The sequence below is a fragment of the Prionailurus viverrinus genome, chromosome A1 (genome assembly GCF_022837055.1).
Source record: "Prionailurus viverrinus isolate Anna chromosome A1, UM_Priviv_1.0, whole genome shotgun sequence".
In the NCBI taxonomy this organism is placed as follows: Eukaryota; Metazoa; Chordata; class Mammalia; order Carnivora; family Felidae; genus Prionailurus; species Prionailurus viverrinus.
In genome coordinates, this window is record NC_062561.1 from 82,923,091 (window position 1) to 82,946,115 (window position 23,025).

General features: G+C 57.7%; 1 protein-coding gene across 1 annotated transcript in view; it reads right to left on the reverse strand.

Moving 5' to 3' along the window:
- Positions 1-23,025, reverse strand: part of GAS6 (growth arrest specific 6) — a 33,375-nt gene that overhangs the window by 5,288 nt on the left and 5,062 nt on the right. The window contains exons 3-12 of the mRNA XM_047854867.1: positions 16,705-16,729; positions 15,271-15,333; positions 9,146-9,268; positions 8,454-8,576; positions 5,516-5,638; positions 4,862-4,983; positions 4,351-4,469; positions 3,954-4,143; positions 2,104-2,268; positions 774-942 (exon numbers count right to left, since the gene is read on the reverse strand). Coding sequence (XP_047710823.1) covers positions 774-942; positions 2,104-2,268; positions 3,954-4,143; positions 4,351-4,469; positions 4,862-4,983; positions 5,516-5,638; positions 8,454-8,576; positions 9,146-9,268; positions 15,271-15,333; positions 16,705-16,729 — 1,222 coding nt within the window. The remainder of the gene's footprint in view (positions 1-773; positions 943-2,103; positions 2,269-3,953; positions 4,144-4,350; positions 4,470-4,861; positions 4,984-5,515; positions 5,639-8,453; positions 8,577-9,145; positions 9,269-15,270; positions 15,334-16,704; positions 16,730-23,025) is intronic.

Consider the following 23,025-nt stretch of genomic DNA (forward strand, 5'->3'; position numbering starts at 1 on the left):
CCTGATTCTCTGGGCACAGTGACAATAATTTAGGGCTCCAGGTCGCATGTGCTCAGGAAACAAGGTTAATTTTAAACCTAAGTAAGAGAGAGGAGGGAAAATCCCTTGGTCCCAGGGTCAAACAGAACCACTCAGCGGTCACCACTGACCCATGCTGTTCATGCCGGCACCCTGAGCTCTTTTCCCACCAGCTGGCGATCGAGGACGCACAAGATTTAGAACTTCAGTCCCAGGTAAAGTCTGTTTCTGAGACTGTTCCTCTGTCAGCATGAGCGGGTTGTTCGTTGTGTTGTGGACCTTCAAGGTGGCTGTGCCGCTCTTCTCTCCTTTAACACTAGAGTTCTCCAGGGGCCCTGAGACGGCCCCTGTGACTCCAGGGTGCTGCCCCTCAGGGTCCCCGGGACGGCCCCTGTGACCTCGGGGTGCTGCCCCTCGGGGTCCCTGGATGGTCCCTGTGACTGGGGTGCTGCCCCTCATCCCTCCTCAGGATGCTCTGACTGCAGAGTCAGCCATGTTCCCCACAGCCGGCGTGGACACACCTTCACTCATCTCGTCCAAGAACCGTCTGTAGGCATCCTCTCAGATCCTTCATGTCCTCCTGCCTGCCCCGGTACCAGCACGGCCGCAGTCTTCTCCCATCTGTCCCGTCCTCCTCACTGGCTGACATGAGACCCAGAGTGGGAGCAGCCACCTGCGAGGTGGCTTCCTGCCTCGTGTGTTTCTCACTGCCTGTTGTCTGGAGGCCCAGCCCCAGCCCGGGAGCCCACACTTACTATAATCGAGGCTGTAGAAGGCAAAGCCGGTCCCGGGGTAGAAGGACCCTCTCTCTGTCATGGAGAAACACTGCATCTTGGAGTTTGCTTTCACCGTTTCTTGGATGGTGGTGTCCTCGCCACTCAGCCAGTTCCAGCTCCTCATACAGCCATCTAGACGGGGGTTTATCTGGGAAGACAGAGAAATCCACGTGGCTTCCTGGGACCACAGAGACTCCCAGATACCATGACGAGGGGCCACGTGGTCAGAGCGTGGGATGCCCTCTGGGCTCAGGCATGTGGAAATCTGCCAAAAGATGAACAATTCCTACTTGTAAAGATGACTTATTTCCCTAAAGGGTTCCACACTGGACACGATGACTCCTTGCAGGAGGCCCAGCACTCGCGGCGGGTCCTCCTGCCGTGCGTCATGCACGGATACCCACCTTCTGTGGTCGCACGCTCACTCCCAGAGCAGAGCACTGGCCACCCCCGGGAGGACGTGGGATGAGGTGATGTGAACAGTGGTACCTGGTACCTATGGAACTGAGTCCAGGGGCTGGGAGTGCCAATTCCAGTGCACCAGGCATGTGCTACACGCTTTGGGGCAAATCGGGTCACCCCTGCCTGTATCTGCAAAGTGAGGAGGCGTAAGCAACTGTGGGACCCCCTGGAATGGAGACTGGCACCCCCTACCGGGATTCCGGCCACTGACGTCCACGCGCTGGGTGACGGGAGATATCTACCGACCAGGGTGTGGGCTGTGGTGCAGGAAGGGTGAGGTCGGGCAGAGCTTCGAGGTAGACTAGTACTGACCTCTTCCACTTGGGTGGAAGTCCCAGCAGGACTAACAACCCAAATGTTCTTGGAAATTGTCAAAAAAGTTGACTGTGTTTTTTAATTAGAAAAAAGGTTTTTTTTAATGTTCATTTTGAGAGAGAGACAGCGCACAAGCAGGGGAGGGGCAGAGAAAGGGAGACACAGAATCGGAAGCAGGCTCCAGGCTCCGAGCTGTCAGCACAGAGCCCAACGCGGGGCTCCAACCCACGAACCGTGAGATCTGAGCCAAAGTCGGATGCTTAACCAACTGAGGCACCCAAGGCTCCCCTTGAGCGTTCTTTTTGCTCAAAAATAATTTCGTTGTGTCTCATTTTTCATGCGAAATAGGCATTTTTATCATCACTTTAAATGAAAACTAAAGCTACTTTCACAGGGAGAGGCGGTGCACGCATGCTTGCTGACTTCTGGGAAGCCACCGCCTAAGCCTGGGAAGCACTAAACACAGCAGCTCGTGGGCTCGCCTGTCCTGATGGGTCCTGCACTCCGACTCCAGGCTGATGATGGTACTTACTGGCTGGACCAGGTCCTTCTCCTTGAAGGGAATGCCTCCCACGGTCAAGTTCAGATGATACAGTCCTCTGTCCAGCTGAAACAGGTCCCCGGCCACCGCAATCTTCATCACGGCATCCTTGTTCACCTTGATGACCAGATTCCGGTCCAGCTCCTCCACAGAGATCTGAAGGAAACCAGGGCCGGAGAGGCGGGGTGCACCTTCACCCGGGACCGCCGGCCCCGGGGCTCACCTGCACACCTCCCTGTCCCCGTGTGCCAACACAACCTCCCTCCAGCCGGGGTGAGGCTCCAGTTCCCAAAAGGCCCCCAGCACTGGCTTCTCCCTTTGCTCCTCCTCCTCCAAGTGAAGCCCCTCGAGCCGCGTCCCTTGCCCCATCCTGGCGCCTCTATAAGCCCTGCCGGGAGCTGCCTCCTGGGAGCAGGAACCCCGCCTGACATCACTGTTTTGGTGCCTCACTTCTCCCACCCGCAGGGGCCCCATCAAAGGCAGGGGGCACGTTTCTAACTCCCAGCAGGTAACTAAGTGTCTGGCACGGACCGGATGCTGTGCGTGAATTCACACGGACTCCAGAAGTTTGCATCTTTCCTCCTTTCCAAGCAGGAGAATGTAGAAACCTCTCTCTACACTCTGTGTTCTCCTAACCCTCCAGAGGTCCATCAGTTTCCTTTTTGGTTAAAACGGGAAACTTGTCGGTACTTGGGTCAGAGTGTGGTCAGGAGGACACGGTGTCTGTGAGGGGGCTGCAGGGGCAAAAGCAGGTCAGGAGGGGTGGCTGCAGGGGCTGCCAATGAGCCGACCCCGCTGACCCCACCCTGAGCGGCCAGTTCATGCACCAGGCGGGGGCAGCTGTGCCAGTCACCCGTCACAGGCCCTGCGTGCCCCAGCTTTCTTACCTGGGCGCCGCCCACCCCCCTGGACCCCACATGTCCCATGACCACAGGGGCCAGGCTGCCCGTTTGGAGCACGTGCCTCCCTGGGCCCTGAAGGAGGCCGCGTCCCTCTGGCTCCGCGGTCTTATCTGGGCTTTGCTGTCGGCACCCCTCCCGCAGCTCCGGAGACCCTTGTGCTGAGAGCTTGGGAAAGAAGGTGGCCTTACTTAACAGGGTGGACGCCTTAGCAGATGTCCCCAGTGTTTTTATTCAGAAAGTCCTATTTTAACCTAGCTTTTAAAGGGCAAAAGGATGCTCTTCTCTCCCAGGTGCTTACTAAGAGCCCACTTCCAACCAGGGCCCTCCAAACTTCAGGAAGGGTCCTGTGTGTCAGGCTGCTGTGCAGAGGGGTGCAGGCAGGGCAGTGGTGGGACACCTGCCTCTGGGGCTCTGGGTGCTCAGGGCACTCTCCAGAGGGAGGCACCCATATGTGAGTGCGCCTGGGTCTGGGTGGGAAGGGCGCAGGTCCCGGGATGCTGCGGACACTTGGGCAGGAGCCGTGCCTAGATTTCGGCCCTGGACCCCCAGCTTCAGCGCCACGGACATCCTGAGCTGGACAGTTTTCTGAGGTGGGGTGTCCTGTGCACTGCAGGGTGACCGGCAGCCCCTGGCCCCACCAGGAGCTGCTGTAATGGACAGAATGGTCTTGGGGATACAGCCAGGTGTCCCAGGAGGAATGGCCTATAGAGTGTGAACTTCCCAGGGGCCGGGGCCCATGCCATTATGTGTAGTGTTCACCAACTGTCGGGTGCCTAAGCGCACGAGCAAACCCCAGGCCCTCCCCAGGAGTCCCTATGCCGGCCAGGCCGTTTCCCAGGAGTCCCATACGCCGGCTGGGCTGGGGGCACGAGCAAACCCCAGGCCCTCCCCAGGAGTCCCTACGCCGCCCGGGCCAGGGGCGGGGGTGGCCACGCTCACCGTCTGCCATGTGCCATGGTTGATGACAGGCCCGCTGCTGGTGACTCGGCCGACACCACCGTAGCGGAGCTGCAGTTCCAGCCGGCCAGCCCGCAGGCCCAGCACGATCCAGGCGCTGTCTTGATGACCTCCAGCAAAGAACAGGACCCCTTCGGGGTCAAAGGTCCTGAAGTCGAATTCAGCGAGCAGCCTGAGGGCCAGCATGAGAATCATCAGGTGACACACAGGCCCCATAGGACCCAGACCGACACGGGCGGGCAGGCACCCCGGGACTCCTTCCCCAGCGCCAGAAGCAGGCCCCGCAGTGGTGGGTGTCCATGCTGACCCAAAGCCTGGACTTGGCAGCGGGCTGCCGTGGATGTGCCAGGACCGCGGGGGGCTGCGAGCTGCCTCCCACCTGGTGGGCTGCAGCCTTTTGAAGCGCAGTCTGATCACGGGGGTCCCGCTGAACATGCGGCCCAGGTACAAGGACTTCACGCTTTTGGCCACATTGAAAGGCACGCAGGGCAAAATGTCCTGTGGAACGGGGGCGAGGAGTGTCAGGTGGGGCCCACCTGGTTCCACCCCTCCTGGCCACACAGGGCTTGTCAGGGTCGCAGGTCGAGCCCCCCTCAGCCATTCTGCCACCCAGGTGCATAAGCAGGCGGCAGATGGGCCCCCCAAATGTTGGAGTGGAATGAGCGGGTGTGGGCGCACCCCCAGTCTGGGGGCTCTGGCTGCACGCGCACTGGGCAGGGCCTGCTTTGGGTGCAGGCTGCCTGCTGGGCCGCGGGTAGGGAGCCGCCCTGGGGGTGTCACGCACAGGACAGACACGCCCCCCCCATCCCGCATCGCCACTGCCCTGGGTCACCAGCCCTCCTCCCTGAGAACGGTCTTCCCGAAGGGGGCGGCCGCCCTGAGGACACTACCTCGCAGGTGTTCATGTCCGGGGACAGCTTGAGGCCCCCACGCCCGTCACAGTGGCAGGTGTAGCCCCCTGGGGAGTTGACACAGGCCTGCTCACAGCGCCCCTCAGCACACTCGTCCACATCTGTGGCCACAAGGGAGATGGGCAAGCCTCACCTGTCTGGTCACACGTGCAGTGTGCTCTCTACGGGCTCCACAGCACGTGACTCAGGAGGCACCCACCCCCCACTGCGCCCACAGTGCTTCCCGGCAGGTCCAAGGAGCCGCTGGAATAAGCCAGCTGGTCAGCCACAAAGCACGTCCTCGTCTGAAGGGTCCACTGCCATTGGCAGGCACCCCCGGGGCACGGAAGGTGTGAGCGGCTGCACATCCCCAGCTGTCCCCAGACACAGTAGCTGGAACTGAGGGCCACACACAAGCCCATCTGCTACGGCGGCACAGGGCGTACGGTCTGGGGCAGGTCAGAGAAGGTGCCGAGCTGCACTCAGAGGAAGCACGAATGCATGTGTGTATTGTACGTGCACATGTGTGCACACATGGCATGCACACTCATGTGTACACGAGCACACGTGCTCACAGGTGGGTGCGGTGTGTTGTGTGTGCACGCCTGCATGTGTGTGTGCGCCTGGTGCCGGTGGGCGGCTGGGAAGAGGTACCTTGACAGGTCTTCTCCTGGGGACTGAATGCGTAGCCCTCATCACAGAGGCAGGCGTAGGAGCCCGGCAGGTTGCTGCAGTGCGCCTCCCCGCAGGCCCTGCCGTCTGCGCACTCGTCCACGTCTGCAAGAAAACCAGCATGCTGGACCGGGGAGTTTCTGACCGCCATGGGGAGATGCTGTGGCGGGAGCACCACGCATCGGGGGCGCAGCCCCCGGGGCAGACTAGGCCCACGCACCCTCCGCCCAGCCACCGACTCTGCAGCCCCAGGCCCAGGCATTGGGGCCATGGGGGGCAGTTCCAATCGGTGTCCTGGACACTGGACAGGGCTCTGAGCACTGGAGCACAGGAGCAAAACCCCAGGGGCCTTCCGAACGGAGGGTACCCTGCATCCCTGGAGCAACTCCCCCCCAATGCCCCCGGGATGCCACCTGCATCTCCCAACTCGGCCTCCACTCAAACCCTGGGTCTCTCCACCGGAATTCAAACACCACAGTATTGACAAGTTATCAAGGCTCTTCCTGAGGTTCCGTCCATCTTGCCCCTCCAGCAAACGACCAGCACGAAACTTCTGCAGTTAAAAACCCATTTCCTCCAGAGTCAGAAGGAACGGGTGGCTCGTGTCATTGCTACTTCAAACACCATGGGTCCTTACACAGCAACACGACACGTGTGTCTCCGAGCCCCACGCCATTCACGACTCCTCACAAGGGCAGCTAAACGCAGGCTTGCAGGTGCAGAATGAGGAAGACGTCGCTCACCGACCCCAAGAATGAGCCAGCAACCACCCACGTCCCCCGAGAGACGGCGTGTGAAACCGCCAGGTTGCACCTGATCCGTTTCCAGCTGTGTGGACGCTTCTGAGCCTGGACTTCATTTCAGGAGCCAGGCAGGGCCAACCCCACGTCCAGAACCTTAGGAACCTGGCTCCCCCTAGTACGTGGGGCGTGCCGGCCACACCAGGGAGGACACCGCGCTCCCTGCTCTGCACTCACACTTTGCTGCAGGGCCCCGGGCCGCTCCGCACACAGGATGCCTCGTTGGCACAGGCTCTCTCTGAACACGGCCCATGAGGCCCTACCATGGTACCAAGGAAACCACAGGGACCCCCCACAGCCTCCGCAGCCTCTGTTGCTCTACAGAAGCTCATGACCTGGGCTTCAAGGTGTGCAGAGTCCCTGCGGGCCCTGTGACAGCGGAGGGGCCGGGGCGGAAGGACCCGAGAGCCCGTGGCAGCATCGGGAAAGGGCTCCCCTGTCTTGGCCCTGTGCCCGCACACCAGCACTCCCCAGGCCGGGAAGCCTCCCCATGGGAAACAGCGGACAAAGCTCCAGACCCCACGCGTCCACGTGGCCCCTTGCCACCTTGCTTTCTTCTCCCACAGTGCCCATTGGCCACAGCCACAGAGCCTCTGGCAGTACTGTGGACCGGGCTGGGGGCCCAGACAGCTGAGCTCCAGCCTCTGGGCCCCTCCTCCCTACACCTCACATCCTGCCAACACTCTGCCCATTGGAGATGCCACTGTCGGGCAGTTGGTCACAGAGCACGGTGACTGGGAGCCAAAGCAGGTGAACAGTGTGCAGCATTGGCACGGGGGGCAGAGAGCCTAGGCCCAACCATACTGTGTGCACTGCGGCCAAGAGGTCCTTGGGCCCAAAACGGGCTCTTATCGCCCTCCCCCTGCGGGGGCCCCCGGCCCACCTCCCAGCCATGCAGGGTGGGGACCCCTCCTTGCAGCCAAGGACAGATGATGGAGAGGCCTGGGTCCCATTCCCTATGCTGCTGGGGGGCCCTTGAAGTGGGGTGCAGCGACCCCACTCCCTCCTTCCCAGTATCTCGGGTTCTGAGTAGAACAAGATGGAAAGTCCAGGCTCCACAGTGATAAGGCTCCCCATTCCCCACAGCCTCCCTTGCCTGCATCTGGGGGTCCCAAGGTCCCCAAAGAAATAGTTGATGGCCAAGAGAAAGGGAGGTATGTGAGGACCGGACTCGGCAGGCACACCCTGAAACCTGGCAGCAGAGGTGGGGCGCCTGCCATCATGCTAATCATTACTCAGTCATGCTGAGGACAGCACCTTGCAGCCCGCTGACCCAGCAGGTGCAAAGTCCCGTCCCACTACCCTACACGCTGTTCTGGGGGCAAAGGCAAGGATGCAGGGAATCTCTGGGACCCCTAGAATCCTCACACATCATAGACTTGGCGAGCAGGTGGGAGGGAGATTCTGAGGAGGCTAATGCAGGATGTCCCTCATAGCACACAGCACATTTCCTGGGGGCGTCCAAATAGACCATCTGCCCGCGGCCCTGAGAACCCTGCCCCTCGGCCCCAGCAGGTAGAGGTGCGCGGGCCATGGAGGGGCCCTTGCTCCGGAGGCTGCTTCCCCCTCAGTACCTCCATCTTGTTCTGGGGCAAGCCAGCAGCACTCAAGAAACGCCCCAGATTCCCAGGGACATGCCAGTGACAGACGTCAGCAGGTCCGAGTTGGAGGGTGGGGTGGGGGTGGGCGGAGAGCTGCCCCTGTGAAGTGGGGTGCCCCTGTTGTGCAGTAGGCTGGCCACAGCTTGCAGGATGCTGGGCCGCAGGGGGCCCGAGACAGAAGGGAAGAGAGTTGCCTTCGGCTTGAGCCTTTGCCAGAGGGAAGCAAGCCGGGTGGGTGTGGATGGGGGCCGCCCCTGGGTCAGAGGGAGTGGCTGAGAGCCCAGTGACTCATCCCGGGTTGGATGCTGGGGCAGCTCCCGTGGCCGCTGACATGCCCGGGCATGTGCTCTGTGGAGGCCCCTCCCCCTCCTCCCGCCTTTGCAGGGTCCCACAGCCTCTCGCGAGGTGACCAGCAGCCTCAGCAATCTGGCCATCGTGCCGACTCTGGCAATTTGGCAGCTGCACAGACCGACGGGGAGGGCACGGGGAGGGCTCGGGGAGGCTCGGCCCGGGCGTTACCTTGGCAGGTCCTGCTGTCCACCGTGAGCGCATAGCCACTGTAGCAGGCGCAATGGAAGCTGCCGGGCTTGTTGAGGCATATTTGGTTGCAGCCCCCATTCTGCTGGCTGCACTCGTTGACATCTGGGCACAGAGCAAAGAGAGGCTGGGGAGCATGCAGAGGTGACACACAAGCACCTGCACGCCTGTCCCCACAGGAGACCCCGCTGTGCCGAGGGTGGTGCCCGTCTACTGCGAGTGCGCACTGGAGGAGGGCAGGGCCCCGGGGTGGCTTGGAGCAGCAGTGAAGAGGCCCCCGAGGTCACCAGGTCTTGGGGCGTTTTTCCTGTGGCTTCTTTACTGACCCCCCAAAACTGCAGACAGGGAGGTTGGACAAGGCCCCACCCAGGGTCCCCAGGGGTAGCCCTACGGTGGCTTTTCTTCCAGTCCTGCCTGAGCCAGGCCACTGCCAGCACCTGATAGCTTCTCGAAGGTTGGACAGCGCCCTGTCCTTGGAGGCGAAAGCAGTGCCTCTCCATGTTCTTGGGGGACGTGAGGGGCCAAGGGGCCCCTCCTCTCCTTTCTCCTCTGAGCCGGAGGGAGGTAGGCCGGCCATGAGGGGCCAGGTACCCGGACAGTCTGGGGCTCCTGCCTCCTCTGGAACAGGCCCTGCACATCCCCAGATGGGCTGGGGGCACAGGGAGGGGCCTCACCTCTGTCACAGAGCCGCCCGCCCCAGCCAGCTCTGCACTGGCAATAGAAGTTGCCCATGAGGTCTTGGCAGACTTGGGTCCCCTCCTTGTTGCAGGGGTTTGGGGAGCACTGGTCAGGCAAGTCTATGTTGAGAAAAAGGAGAAAACATTCAGCTGGGAGGGAACGGCCGGGGGGCAGGCCCACCGAGGCGGGCCCAGACTAGAGGCATGGACCCCAGTTCTGGGCAGGGGAACAGTCATGGAACAGGTGGGCCAGGCCCTCGTCTGTTCCAGGGAGATCTGGGTCAGCTCGTAGGGAGTGTCCACCTGCCCTCTGGGCCAAGGGCAGCAGAGGAGGACAGGGTGGGCCTGGCTGGGCCCCTTGTGCTCTGGCCTCCCAGGGAGCAGGCCCACAGACCCCTGGCTGACCTTAAGGGTCACATGAGGAACCCCCATCCCGGCCGACATCTCCACCGTCCCCGGCCAGACGTCCCATCCACTCAAACCCCAGCATGCTCCCCGCAGGGCTTGGCGGCCACAGGAGCACCCCCACACCACCTGGCCAGATGTGGGACTGCCCAGGCCCAGGCTGCCTTGGCTCTCCCAGAGAGGGGTGCCGGCCGGCCCCTGCTCAGGGGGCGGTCTGCCGGCCAAGACTGTCAATCACCACCTGTTTTACAGGCTAGTTGAGACAGTCGCAGGGAGTGCCTTCCAATGACTTGGCATGTGAGCAACTTCTCACAGGCCGCTGAAGCCCAGCTCCAAGGTGCCGTAGCTACAGGGTCTGCCCACGAGCAGCCTGGCTTGCCTGGGTGCCCGTGCTGTGTGGGAGGGGCTAGCCAGGGGTCTCCAGGGGATCTCAGCACTGAGGCCCAGGCTGACCTCTGCCGCTCTCACTGTGCCCATGCTCGGCAGGCCCAGGAGATTTCCGGCCCTGCAGCCCTTGTGTGGGTCAGCTCTCGCCTTGGTTCCTTAACATACCTTGGCCAGCCTTCCCCTCCCCTCTTCCAGCATGGACACCTGCCTCTTCTGGCCTGGGGACAGCACTGGGCCTGTGGCTGAGGTCCAAACCCAGGGCCAGGGCTGGTAGACGGGGCGGGAGATGCCCAGAGTGCCCACAGCAAACTCGTTGTCCCTCAGGCAGGTATCCTTCAGCGGTGTGGACAAAACCTTGCTGCTCTGGACCGCTTCCCTGTGGCCCTGGGGACTGTGGGCTCCAGGCTGGCCAGCTGACAGCCATCCCCAGGCCCGCAGGGGAGAGCAGGTCACTGTGTCACCCTTCCCAGGGCCATGCATCCCACAACTCTCTGATCAGGTCAATCACTGCTCTTGTATTTACATGTATATACATATTTTTAACATTTATTTGTGTTGGAAAGACAGCACGAGCAGGGGAGGGGCAGAGAGAGGGAGACACAGAATCTGAAGCAGGCTCCAGGCTCCAAGCTGTCAGCACAAAGCCCGATGTCGAGCTTGAACCCGCGAACCGTGAGATCATGACCTGAGATGACATTGGACGCTTAACCGACTGAGCCACCCAGGTGCCCCACTTCTCATTATTTATGGAGAGAGTAGCCCACACAACGTGGCGGCTGGGCAGGTGGAGAGGCTCGTCAGACTCCCGAGTTTTCCAGCCTCTTCTCTGCACGAGCCAACAGGGCCCCCAAGAGCCGAGAGCTCAGGTGTCTGTCCTGCTGGGAGACTGACCAGGTGGGCACAGGCCACTGTTTATCACTTCTTCCTTAAAATGACTGACATTTCAGGGGCGCCTGGGTGGCTCAGTGGGTTAAGCGGCCGACTTCGGCTCAGGTCATGATCTCGCGGTCCATGAGTTTGAGCCCCGCGTCGGGCTCTGTGCTGACAGCTCAGAGCCTGGAGCCTGTTTCAGATTCTGTGTCTCCCTCTCTCTGACCCTCCCCCGTTCAGGCTTTGTCTCTCTCTGTCTCAAAAATAAATAAACGTTAAAAAAAAAAAAAAAAAAAAAAAGACTGACATTTCCAGCCCAACGCCAGGTTTGGGGACAACATTTCTGCCCCAGGCCTTGCTTGTGGTCACTAGCAATGAATTCCTAGTAGAGCCCTTCCCTGCCTCACCAGCCTGGGGCTCACCAGCCCATTTGAGCCTCCTGTCAGCCCTCACTGGCAGGACTCCAGACTCCGCCAAGGTGCGTCCCTTTGTCCCATGCAGGTCTGTGACCTTGTCACCAGAGCCCCACTTCTTGGGGAATCCGCATAATTGTGTGCAAATAACTGGGGCCTGAGTCTGGCATTGGGCTCCTCCTGTGGCCCTGCCACACTCACTGGCAAGTATTGACCGGACACAGCACCCCCAAATGCTTTGTGACACTTGCACAGTTGTTTTTGGCAGGGAAGGTAAATACCTTCTCCCCGTAAGCAAGCAAGAATCGGGTCCAGGAATGAGGAAACGGGGCCTGGGAACGGCGTGTCCCACAGCCACCAGGAGCTGGCAGGTCAGCCCTGCGGACCCCACGCTGCTCGTGGGGAGGGGCAGGAGGGCTGGGGAGGGCAAGGCCCAACACCAGCCCCAGAGATGGCAGATAGGGCAGGAGGGTTGTGTGCCATGTGCCAGGGCCTGGCCTGTCTGCTCACAGCACAAGCCCAGTGGGGCCCCCAAAGGCAGAAGGGTGTCTCCACTTGACGCATTTGGTTCAAGATTCAGTTATTTCAGAAGTGTGCATTTGACACGTGGAACTGCCTGAAATGGCTAAAGCTCCTTGAATAAAAACGCCTCAGGGACCCACAGTCCAGGGTGGAGACAGACTTCCCCAGGGGACACCGCAGCAGGGCTCCCACAGGACACCCACAACAGCGGCCCCAGGACCCAAGGAAGGGGGAGGGGTGGTATCTGAGCATCTGACACTGGGCAGGGGCCCAGCGAACTCCCGTGGGATCGAGGGCGTGCACCTGAGAGCACGGGTGAGGATAAGCCTCTGCAGGCACCCAGGGCACCCGCTTCCCTGTGGCCGGGCCTCCAGAGAGAAGGAGCTTTGAGAACATGGGGTTCCCCTTGCCCCCACGCGGCCCTGCTGCTCTGAGCAGCCGTGTGATCCCTCGACAGGAGGCCTTTCTCTCCATCTCGGAATGAAGGTAAAGATGAGTTATAAGCTGGACGACACACTCAGTGCAGGGCCCACTGTGGCCAAAGGGAAGGGGCCCTTCGGACACGGCGGGCGGAAGGTGGAGACGTCAGTGGGAAGAAAGCCCCAGGCCCGGAGCGCAGCAGGGCTGGACACGGGCACCTGGGCAAACCGAGACATGGGCTCTTGGGGGACATTGCTTCGATTCTGACAATAATGGACAGTCAAGCACTCAGCTCTGCTGCCTCACGGCCACCAAATGAGACAGCTGTCGGGAAGGAACCATGAAAACAGCCTAAAGTTGCCCGAACTGTGCTGCGGGTGGAGAGGCCTGCAGGAGCCACTCCGGGGGCGCAGGGTGTGGGGGTGCAGGTGCGGGCAGGGCATGTGTCCTTCCCGAGTGAATGGCCTTGGGTCCTTGTCCCCAGCTGCCTTCATACACACCCCAATAAGGACGCACTGTATTTGCAGGTTGCCCCAGACTTCGGAAAATTTAGAGGCACAGACGGTGTGCAGTCAGGCACCCACGGAGGACGACACATTTGACCATAGCGCACAGTCCAGAGAGACTGGGCATGGGGGGGCGTAGCGCCATCACTGCATGAGATCTGACCCTGGTGCTAGCTCAGGAAGCCCCCCTTCCTTCCTCACCCAGCTGCCACAGGAGCCCAGAGCCTCAAGCCCATTCAGAACGCATCTTTGCTATTCAAACAATTCCGGTCCCTCTAAGGCCACAAAATCTCTCATGTGGTACAACATGGCCCAGGACTCAATGACTTTAAATAAATGCTGTTGGAACAAGGGTGCACCTCTCTGGAAACAATGATCTTCACGCTGTGTCAGGAAGCATAGATAACTAGGTAACTTTTTATGATTTCCAGAAAAGGGAGCCTGAACCCAGGAATTAAATACTTATGGGAGTGCCGGGGGGCTCGGCCTAAAACCCAGGAATTTAAACATCTACGGGGATGTACAGTGGCTCAGTGAGTTAAGCGTCCAACTTCAGCTCAGGTCATGATCTTGCGGTTTGTGGGTTTGAGCCCCGTGTCGGGCTCTGTCCTGACAGCTCAGAGCCTGGAACCTGCTTCTGTGTCTCCCTCTCTCTCTGCCCCTCCCCCATTCATGCTCAGTCTCTCTCAAAAATAAAAATAAACATTAAAAAAATAAAGCAATCTCATCAATTTGGAGACATAATTTAAAAGAAAAAATTGGTTTAGCAAATTAACAACAATAAAAAAATTGCTAAAAACAAAAAGCCAACATGACATAAAACTAAAACTGCAATGACCACGCCCCTTGGAGAGGCTGAGGTCACGGGCTGACCCCAGGGAGGCTGAGGTCACGGGCTGACCCCTGGGAGGCTGAGATCATGGGCTGACCCTAGGGAGGCCGAGGTCACAGTTGACCCCAGGGAGGCTGAGGTCACGGGTTGACCCCCAGGAGGCCAAGGTCATGGGCTGATCCCAGGAAATAGGCTGACCCCCAGGAGGCCGAGGTCACAAGCTGACCCCAGGGAGGCCGAGGTCATGGGTTGACCCCAGGGAGGCTGAGGTCACAGGCTGACCCCCGGGAGGCTGAGGTCACGGGCTGACCCCTAGGAGGCCGAGGTCATGAGCTGACCCCAGGGGGCCGAGGGAGGGAGCCTGTTCCAGGTTGCCAATGATGCATGGGCATGGATTTTGACCACCCTGAGTTAACAGGCACTTGTACCCAAAATGACAGAAGCCAGTCTGCTCTGCACCTGCTATTGTGCCGCTGTCCTGGGGTCAGAGGGGAGCAGGGGCCACGTGGCCTCACCACCCTTCCCTCGCCTTCCTGAGTTAAATCAGTCATTTCTTCTGCTCCTCTGGACCAGGGCTTGGGCCCGTTACCCAGGCCAGGTGAGTGGGGTGAGGCCCTTGGCCGGCACACGGACAGGTGGGTGGCTGGACGCAGCAGCACCACAAGCCAGGCCAGCCAGTCCATGAGCAGCTCTGGGTCTTCCCCTCCTGGGCTCCCCGGGGGCGGCAGGCCTGGCCTCAGGTGCAGGGGCTGCGCGCCCAGAGCCCAACTGCCCAGCACGTGCGGCGAACACACAGACACCTGGGCTTAGGGTCGACCAGCCAGCTCGCCGTGAGGAGCTCAGACCTGAGCCGGGCCCAGAGTCAGTCCCAGCTGAGGTGGCTACAGCGTTCCTCGCCAGCGAAAAGTCAGTGTTACTGAGTGATCACTTACATGATGTTAACAAGAATACAAAAGATGCATGATAAGCAGAGGGAAAATTGTGCGAACGGCTAACACATAAAGCTCAGCTTGACTCGGTGAGAAAAACATAAACACAAAGACTGGGAGTCACCCTTCATCGTTTATACTGGGTGAAACCAAAAAGTTAAAAAAAAATGCACCAGCTTGGCAGAGATAAGTGGGTGGGCCTCCTGCTCGCGCTCGCTCGCTCCTGGCGTAATTCAGGCCCGAAATGAGAAATGACACTGGGCTTGGTGCTGTAGGTCCCGCCCTGGGATTCTGTCCTGCAGACACCGTCAGATGCATGTGAGATTTTGTTTGTACTTGTCAAAAACCGGAGGTAGCCTAGAAGTCCCCAGTTCACAGTTAATGCTACCTACCTGAGCCGGTGTTGCCATGAACGTGCATGTGTGCCGAGCTGCACTCAGGGCAGAGAGAGGTTGGCACGCCCGTGTGGTAAGCTGGCATTTGTGCAAAACAAGAGACTGTGCGTATGTGTTTACAGGCCCCAGGATATTCTCAGATCTGGTAACCGGGGCCTCTGGAGCCTCACCAGTTGACCAGGAGGCACAGCCGGGGCGAAGTGCTCGCTCCTCACACCCAGGAAAGGCTTGGATTTTATACCGCGTGCACTGCTTGCTTATTTAGAAAAACGAACCTCACTTGCTGCAAAGGGCAAGTTCAGTTGAAAAGGAGCAGAGCTCAGGCCGGGGCTGCAGCTCCTTAAGGTAATGGGGCTAGTCAAGGTCCCTGGAAAACCACAGCAGAGACTGAAGTTACCCAAACCCGCGGGGCTTTGAGGGGAACAGCAGGGAGGCAGACTTACTCTGAACACAGGCGGCGAAAGCTGGGCTCTTGCTGTGCGGAGGCCCATGCCTACTGACGCAGTCTGTAAGACAGATGGAAAGCAGGTCAGTCATTCTTGTCACAGGTGACAGATGACAGGACAGACCGCAGAACTCGTGAGTCGTCTCTGAGCCACCTCTGGAAGAGGAGATTATTCACATTCCCTAGGTGCTCCAGCTTTTGTTATTAGAGATTTTAACGCTGGCAAGCAAGAAAAGGCCTCCCACAAAAAGGCTGAACTGTGTCCAAAGGTCTGTCTGCGGCCTCTCTGGTGGCATGAAGGACCAGGAACAGTCACTGGCTTTTCTGGCCACAGTCAGAGAGGTGAACCTTATTTCAAGTTGGTCTCCAACAGAACCCCCGTTGGACCCTGAATGTGGAAGTCATGATTTGAGTGTCCCCCTCCCCAAGCTGTCTGACAGGTTGGTTCACACGGGAGCTGAAGGAGGGGACCAGACACTGAAACTCATGCAGAACGGGTGTTGAGCCACTCCTGGACCTTCAGTAGGTCCCTGGCGCTTGGTCATGCCCAGGAGGACTGGGGCCCAGGTGACCTGGAGGCAGCTCCCGGGACAGCTGGTCACCCTCTGCCCCTGGAAACAAATCCCAGACACCTAGGAGCGAGGCCTGCGGAGGCCAACAGGGAGCCCGGGAGTGGGCAGGTCCCCAGCTCTTCAGGGTCCACTATGGCACAGACCCAGAGAATACCGCTAAGAGGACATAAGGCCAACAGGAAATTCACCAAACTTAAGAAGGAACAGACCCTGGTGTAGGTCTGTCTCATAATGATGTACATCTTAGAAAAATCTTAGAACAGCATCAATTAAAGGAGTAGTTCAGGGAAAGTCCAGAGCCTCTTTCTGATGGTCCCTGGTCACTTGGCTGTCACGCGTCTTACTTTCTCTCCCAAGTACACTCGGGAGCTTTCCGGGGGCCACGCTGCCCAGTGACACCCCTGCTGGGCAGCCAGGAGCACCTGCCTGTCCGTTCCTCTTGTTCAAATTAAACCAAAACATCTCTTACTGGGCTCAGTTCTGTTAAAAAACACGGCAAATACCAACCACCATAGTCCACAGAGCAAAAGCTCTTCGGCATCTTCAGTAACTTCAGGAGTGCACACACCCCGAGACCAACAGGTCTGAGACTCACTAAATCAGCCACATTCCCAAACAGCAAGCTAGCGGAGTCAGAACAGAGAAGCGGTTTGCAAATAACGGCACTGGATCGTGGTTGACGCGGATCGTGCTGCCGTGAAAGACACAGGCGCTGTGACCGCGTGCTCCAAGAGTCCCAAGCTCACCGTGTGAGTAAAGCAACCTCCCCAGGAGCACCTGCGGGACGGGCTGGCCCAGCTGACAGGTGACATGTCCACCTCTGTTCCTCTACAACTACAGAAGCAGCGATGCAAACTTACCTAAGTATCTTGGGTAAAAATAGTCCTGTGGAAAAAGAAAAAGAAGGGGTGACAGTTTACTGGCGTGGCCTGCACTCCCCACACAGTGCCCACAGCAGCTGGCAGGGGGCCTCGCCTTCCTCCCCAGTGGGCACAGACAGGCACCTGGGCAGGGCAGGTGCGTGAGGAAGGCGGGGAACTCTCCACAGCTGGCTCAGTGACAGCAGGGCAGAACCACCCAGAAAGCCACTTTACGCCTCAAGGACCATGGTGTGAGGAAGAAGAGGGAGGGTGCGGCCCAGGCTGCTGTCTCGGCCGCTGCAGAATGATGTCCGCCTGGACCTTCTGTAAGCGGCAACGGGGATGTCATTTAAGGGACCCAGTGTCTCACAGGAGGCGGAGGGCCGAGAGGAAGATTGTCTGGACCCTCGCTGACACCGGGCTCCTCCCAGAAGCATGCAGACCCCGCGGGGCCATCCACACGCAGGCGCTGACTTGTACCGACTGTGTTTGTACAAGGAACTGGTGCTGGGCGAGGTGTGGAGGGTGCAAGGGAAGCAAAGGTCCTTTCCGTCCGTGACCGTGAACTAAGAGCTCTGCACCATACCAGCTGTCTGCCAAATACTAGGACCACTTGCCCTGTCTTGGCCAGCAGCAGAGAGCAGCTGGAATTGTCCCCAGGGTCCTTGGCCCCACCCGTCCACCATCATCTCTCACTGAGGGTCAGTCACAGCGTGGCTTAGCCCTAGATGCTCCCCTGGACGGGACCAGGTTGCTACACAGCAGCACCCACCGAGGAGGGGTGCCCGCTACAGGTGCTGTGATTGTATGTCCTTCCATCTGACCCTCACAACCGCTCCAAGGTCTTTTCAATTAACACCGTCATCAGAGAGGAGGAAACCGAGGCTCATGACGGGTCGTGGAGTTCAACCAAGGTTAGGAAGCCAGGTCGGGCTCCCGACAGCACACTGGGATCCAAAACCACGCTGAAAGGAGCTGGTGTGTCATCTGCAGTGATGGGCCCCCACAGTTAGCTGGCCTCATGCCATGGTCTGGCACCTCACCTGTCCCCTTCCCTCGCTGTTTACAACACTTTGCTAAGATACCCATCAGAAAGTCATGTTCTGATAAAGACGTGGCTTAGACTCTTAACTCCTTTAAAAGAAAAGTAATGGTCAGAGCAAGTTTGTATTTCAGCTTGTATCACGGTTGTGAAGGTGACATTCAGGCAGGTGTGACAGGGGCCAGGTCTGGCAGGCAGAGCCACACAGCCAGGGAGGGGACAGCCCTCCCCACCAGCATCCAGAGGGCCCTGACGGCCTGGTTTCACTTCTCCGTGCTGCTTTCAGTCATGGACTGGCCACTCCCAGACAGGAAAGGCAAGCGAGGCCAGGCGCACTCAGACGAAGCCCCCAGAGCTGAGGGCAAGCAGACAGGGACATCTGCCGGGTTTAGAGGGAGAGCAAAGGCCACAGACTTTGTCACAAAGGGAGGGGCTCTGGCTCTGAAAGAAAAGACTTAGGATGCACGATGTGTCCACTCACAAAACCAAGAATTAGACTACGAAGGAACTAAAGACACTGAGGATCTGTGAGCAGAGTTCCCAGTTGTCATAGACGTGGCACCTGCCACAGGAAAGCTATTCTGTATGGTAATAAATGTGGCACCTGCCACAAGAAAGCTGTTCTGTATGGTCATAAACTTGGCACTGCCACAGGAAAGCTGTTCTATATGTTATCCAGAAAGCTGTATTATATTTTTCAAAGCCCTATTACTAGCTATGTGTCATGTGTTTTAACAGCGATTGTACTGTTCTGGAAGAGCCTCGCTGACCGAAAAGCCATGTGCCCTTCCCTTAAGTTAATCACACCCATGGGAATGTGGTTTCCAAAACCATTGGGCCATAAGCTGGTGACAATTTATCTTAATTTGTGTGCTTGATTTATTTGGGGTGAGAGGGGTGCTCATTTGGCTGGCAATCTAGGACAGAGATGATTAACCCCGAGTAACAGCAAAGCTAAGACAGATGCACCTAAAACCACTATGCGCTCTCCCAAGAGAAAGAGACATTTCTAATTGTCCTTCAACGTTCTGACCAAAGAGGAAGACCTATGGAAATCTCAGTGAATGAAGGACACTGGACACAGAACAGAGAGCCGGCCCCACCTGCACCACAAGTTGGCCATACATAAACTGTGGCCTGAGGCTCAGGAGCTGGGCTGACTCCCATGAGCATCACCCTCCCAGTGATCCACGGAGCAGAGGCCACAGTTCAGATGGCCAGATTCAGAACCAGGGATCAGTTGCCTACAAACTTACCCTTTCTTTTTGACCACACAAGGAGGCGTGTGAGGGCCTGGCTGGGATCAGGAGCAGGGAATGGGCAGACCAGCCAGCAGGAGGCCAGGGCCACCCAGGTTGGAAATGAAGCCGTCTGTCACCTGGCAATCATTTTTCTCAGGAGTTTGCTTCTGCTTTACTTAAACAGCTAAAGATACAAAGAAGTGAGCAAAACTGCAGGCCACTAAACTGTGAGCTGAAGATCCCAGAGAGGAAGGTATATGCCTGATACCTGGCCTGGTGCTGACTATCCCTCAGAAGGCCCTCAGGAGCCATTGCTAAATGGGTGAATGAATGATAGATGAATGGATAGATGAATGGAAGAATGAGTAAATCGATGGGTGGTTGGATGGGTGGCTGGCTGGCTGGATGACGGATGGATGGATCAAAGGAAGAATGCATGGATGGCTGGGTGTATGAATGAATGAACAGGCAAACGTAGAGTCCTACAATTTTCACCGAGTTGTTGATTTTATTTATAACAAAGCTAAGCACACCAGGAGAAATACTTAATTCGGTGCTCTCAGCTTGTGTCTTCCAAAACTCAGAAATATCAGTACTATGTTTCCTCAAGCTTACAAACTGCCAATGCATTTTTGAACTTAGATCCTTAGATGAACTGCCATTTGCCAACCTCTTCTTCCACCATTCATTCCAAGGACCCTACTCTCTGAGGAGGCGATGAGACATGGTGCATGTGTGATTCAACAACTGAGTCGTCACTCCTACTAGTAGGGACTGCCTGTGAGTGAAGTGGCCCCATGTGGAGCTCACACCCCACCTACGGGGAGCACCTGGTTCTGGGAGGATCAGTGTGCTGGTCTTGGCCAAGAGCCCACTGGCCACACACCCTCACGTAAATGGAATTGGGTGCTCCAACAAACCCGGCCTTCCCTGGGATGCATTCTCCCATGCTCCTGTTCCCTGCAGGTTTGTAAACACAGGAACCTGTGCCCAAAGCACCTTCAAGGCCTGAACCCAACGACAGGCTCGGTCCACTTGCATCTAACGTGAGGCCTAGCAGTTTGCTCTGAAACCACAGGACGATATTTCTGTGAGACGGTCTCTTCCACGTCTGCTCCTTAATCGTGCCGTCACCCATCTGGCCCCTTCGCCAAGAAGGGGAGCACCAGAAAGGACAGCAAATAGGTGGCTGGTGAAATCCTCGACAAGTCCCATCTGCAGACAGAACCTCCCACCTGCCTCTGCCCCATGCTGACCACCGGAACCCTGGTCTGCCACACAGGGTCTGTGCCTCCAGAGTCTCCCATGTGGCAACAGTCAAGAGCATCAGGGAGTTGCCCACCCTCCCCGTGGGGCAAGGTTGCGTGTGGGCTGTCCACCTGCCACTCGCCCCTCTCCTACCGCGGGACAGTCAGTTCTGGAGTTGGAACTCCAGAAGCTGTGATCACGACGAGCTCCTTGCCCGGCAGCCTGCCCAGCCTGCTGAAATGCCCTCCAAGCACCCAGCCTGTGCACCTCTTCCCCGGGGCCTTCTGAGGCTTGGTGGGGTTCTTAGTGGTCTCTCTATAAACTTGACGCTCTGAGAGCAAATCTGCCTTCCAAAAATGGTCAAAAACCACACAAGCCTAGTGGGTTAAAATGCACATTATTAAGACAGAAACATCACCTGGGCTCACAGTGTGAACTGAGCACAGTTGCCCTCTTGTAGCTCATGAACAGGACCACATGCAGCTGGGAAGGTTCTAGAATTTGGCAACTGACACCTCGTACATGCCTTCATGTCCAAACTACTTTAACTCTTCGAGCTCCTCCCAGGCTGGCGCAGTCCCTGCAGGGACGGGGTAAGCCAGGGGGACCCAGACAGCTTCCGGCCCTGATGCTGCGGCTCACCTTCAGGGCAGTTGCCTTCTTCCTGCCCTCTGACGCATATGCAGGTTAATGGGAGGCTCACTGCCAGGAGGGCTGAGACACCAGCGTGTTAATGGACGTGGAAACTGCTTTGCAAACACATCAGCATCAGCAGTGCTAAGTCTTTTTGGCGTGGAGTACCCAGCACTTTGATCTAGTTCACACAACATAATAGGAGGCACACATCGCAGCATAACAAATGGTCGTTACTTTTCAAACAGGAAATTAAGAATTTCTTGCTTCCTTTAATAAATAACTGCCCGAAATTTTGTTTCCAAAACTCCTTACGCTATTTGACAAAGTGGGCTGAGACTCAAGCGTCACAATAACTGCTTATTTACGTGATACAAATACAAGGTGTCTTCCTGAAAAGCAGTCCACAACACTGACTAATCCTTTAACCTTAATGTTGTCTTGCTAGCAAACTTGACTTCTAAGGGAAATACTGTCCAAATCACATCAACTTGAATCATCATTACGGAGGCTTCTGCTTTGCGGTAGCTGGAGGAAGTCACAACAACGGTCTCACAGTTTTTACGACAGCTCCCGGAGAGATTCCCAGCTATCGACGGGCAAGCTTTGGCCCCTCAGCCTGCAGGGACCCTGACAGGTTCTCAGTCCCCCAGGCCAGCATCACTCAGTCTGTGCATGTTTTTCTAAGCGTGGTTCACACAAAATCCCTCTGTACTCTTCCCAATTTCATCTCCTCTAAGATTCTCCAAACCAGGGGTCTGTTTAAGCACTCCATGAGACCAAAGGAAACACGGACACCCCCTACCTACCCCTGCCAGGCCCACAGGGCCTCCAGGTCAGCCCTGCAAGGAGGGGAGCAGGCCCCAGAAACACCCCCAAGGCCACAGCGCTCCCCTCCTTCCTGAGACGCTAATGTTCACATGTGTGGTTAAAAATTCCTGTGGGGACAACACGCAGGTGCACAGATAAAAGCTGGGGACTGCAGCTCTGTGGATCTGTGCAGTGGGATTCCTGCAGCCGCACGCACCCCCACGCCCCCAGAACCAGCCCCTGGCGCCCAGCACATACCAGCGAGATAAGCACAGGGGCTGAGCCAGCCGAGTCCCGGGGAGTGGTGAGAGCCAGCTGGAAAGCTGGGTTCTCTGGGCCCTTTTCATAACCAGCTTTAGGATGAATCAGTGCCCATGTGCGCGTCACCACGTAGCAGGCTGTGTAGACACTTCTCGCCTCCGAAGGTCAATCACTTCAGAGTTAACATGCTGACGTTGGAGGCTGGGACCTGAGTTTCCATCTGTGTCCTCCCAGTGAAGAGTGAACTTGGGCAAATCCCCACATAGATACCTGAGCCTCAGTTCACAAGCATCTGGAATAAGGGCTACCACGTCCTATGACCTTGTGACGAACACTACTGCAATGTTCTCGTCTGTTTCTGGCTTAGGGAAAGGAATTTTAAGTGCATTTTGATGCCCCTCCGGACATGCTACATCATGGCGTGCACGTGAGGTGCACGTGAGATGTTCCACGCGTATCTGGCACAGGGTAAGCCTGGGGTGTGCGTGGGACAACCCAGAACATGCATCTGAGGAATGCAGCAGCAGCAATCATTCGGGGCGGGCCCAAGGTGACTCTTCCATCACAAATGGCTGGTCTGCTACGAGACAGGGCAGGTGGGAAGCACCCTCTCCTACTCCCGGCCCCTGGCAACTGCCAATAGCAACCTGCCAACAGGATCTTCCGTTTCAATCTGAAGCATCGTACTATAGAGGCATGTGTCCAAACCAGTCACCCAGGCGGCTGCACCTGCAGCCACGTCATGCCAGTCCTGGAGGATGCCCCAGCACAGCCTCAGTGGCCCCAGGGTGGAAGCAGAGGCACGCCCCCAGGGGCTGGCTGATTCCAGCTGTGTGATTTTCATGGAGAGCAGTGTTTCAAGAAAAGCCCTGCGCAAACCAGGTCTGTGTGGCAGGTTTGGGGGATAGATGTGGAAAACTGTGTATTACCATGGGCACTGATACCAGAAATAAACAATTCTCAAATCTGACAAAAGAAGTCTGAGGAAACAAGTATGATAGTATGGGGTTCAAACTATCTCATTTGAACAACACATCTGTCATCGTGCGATCACTGGGAGCAGGCCGGATATTGTTCTGGAACTTC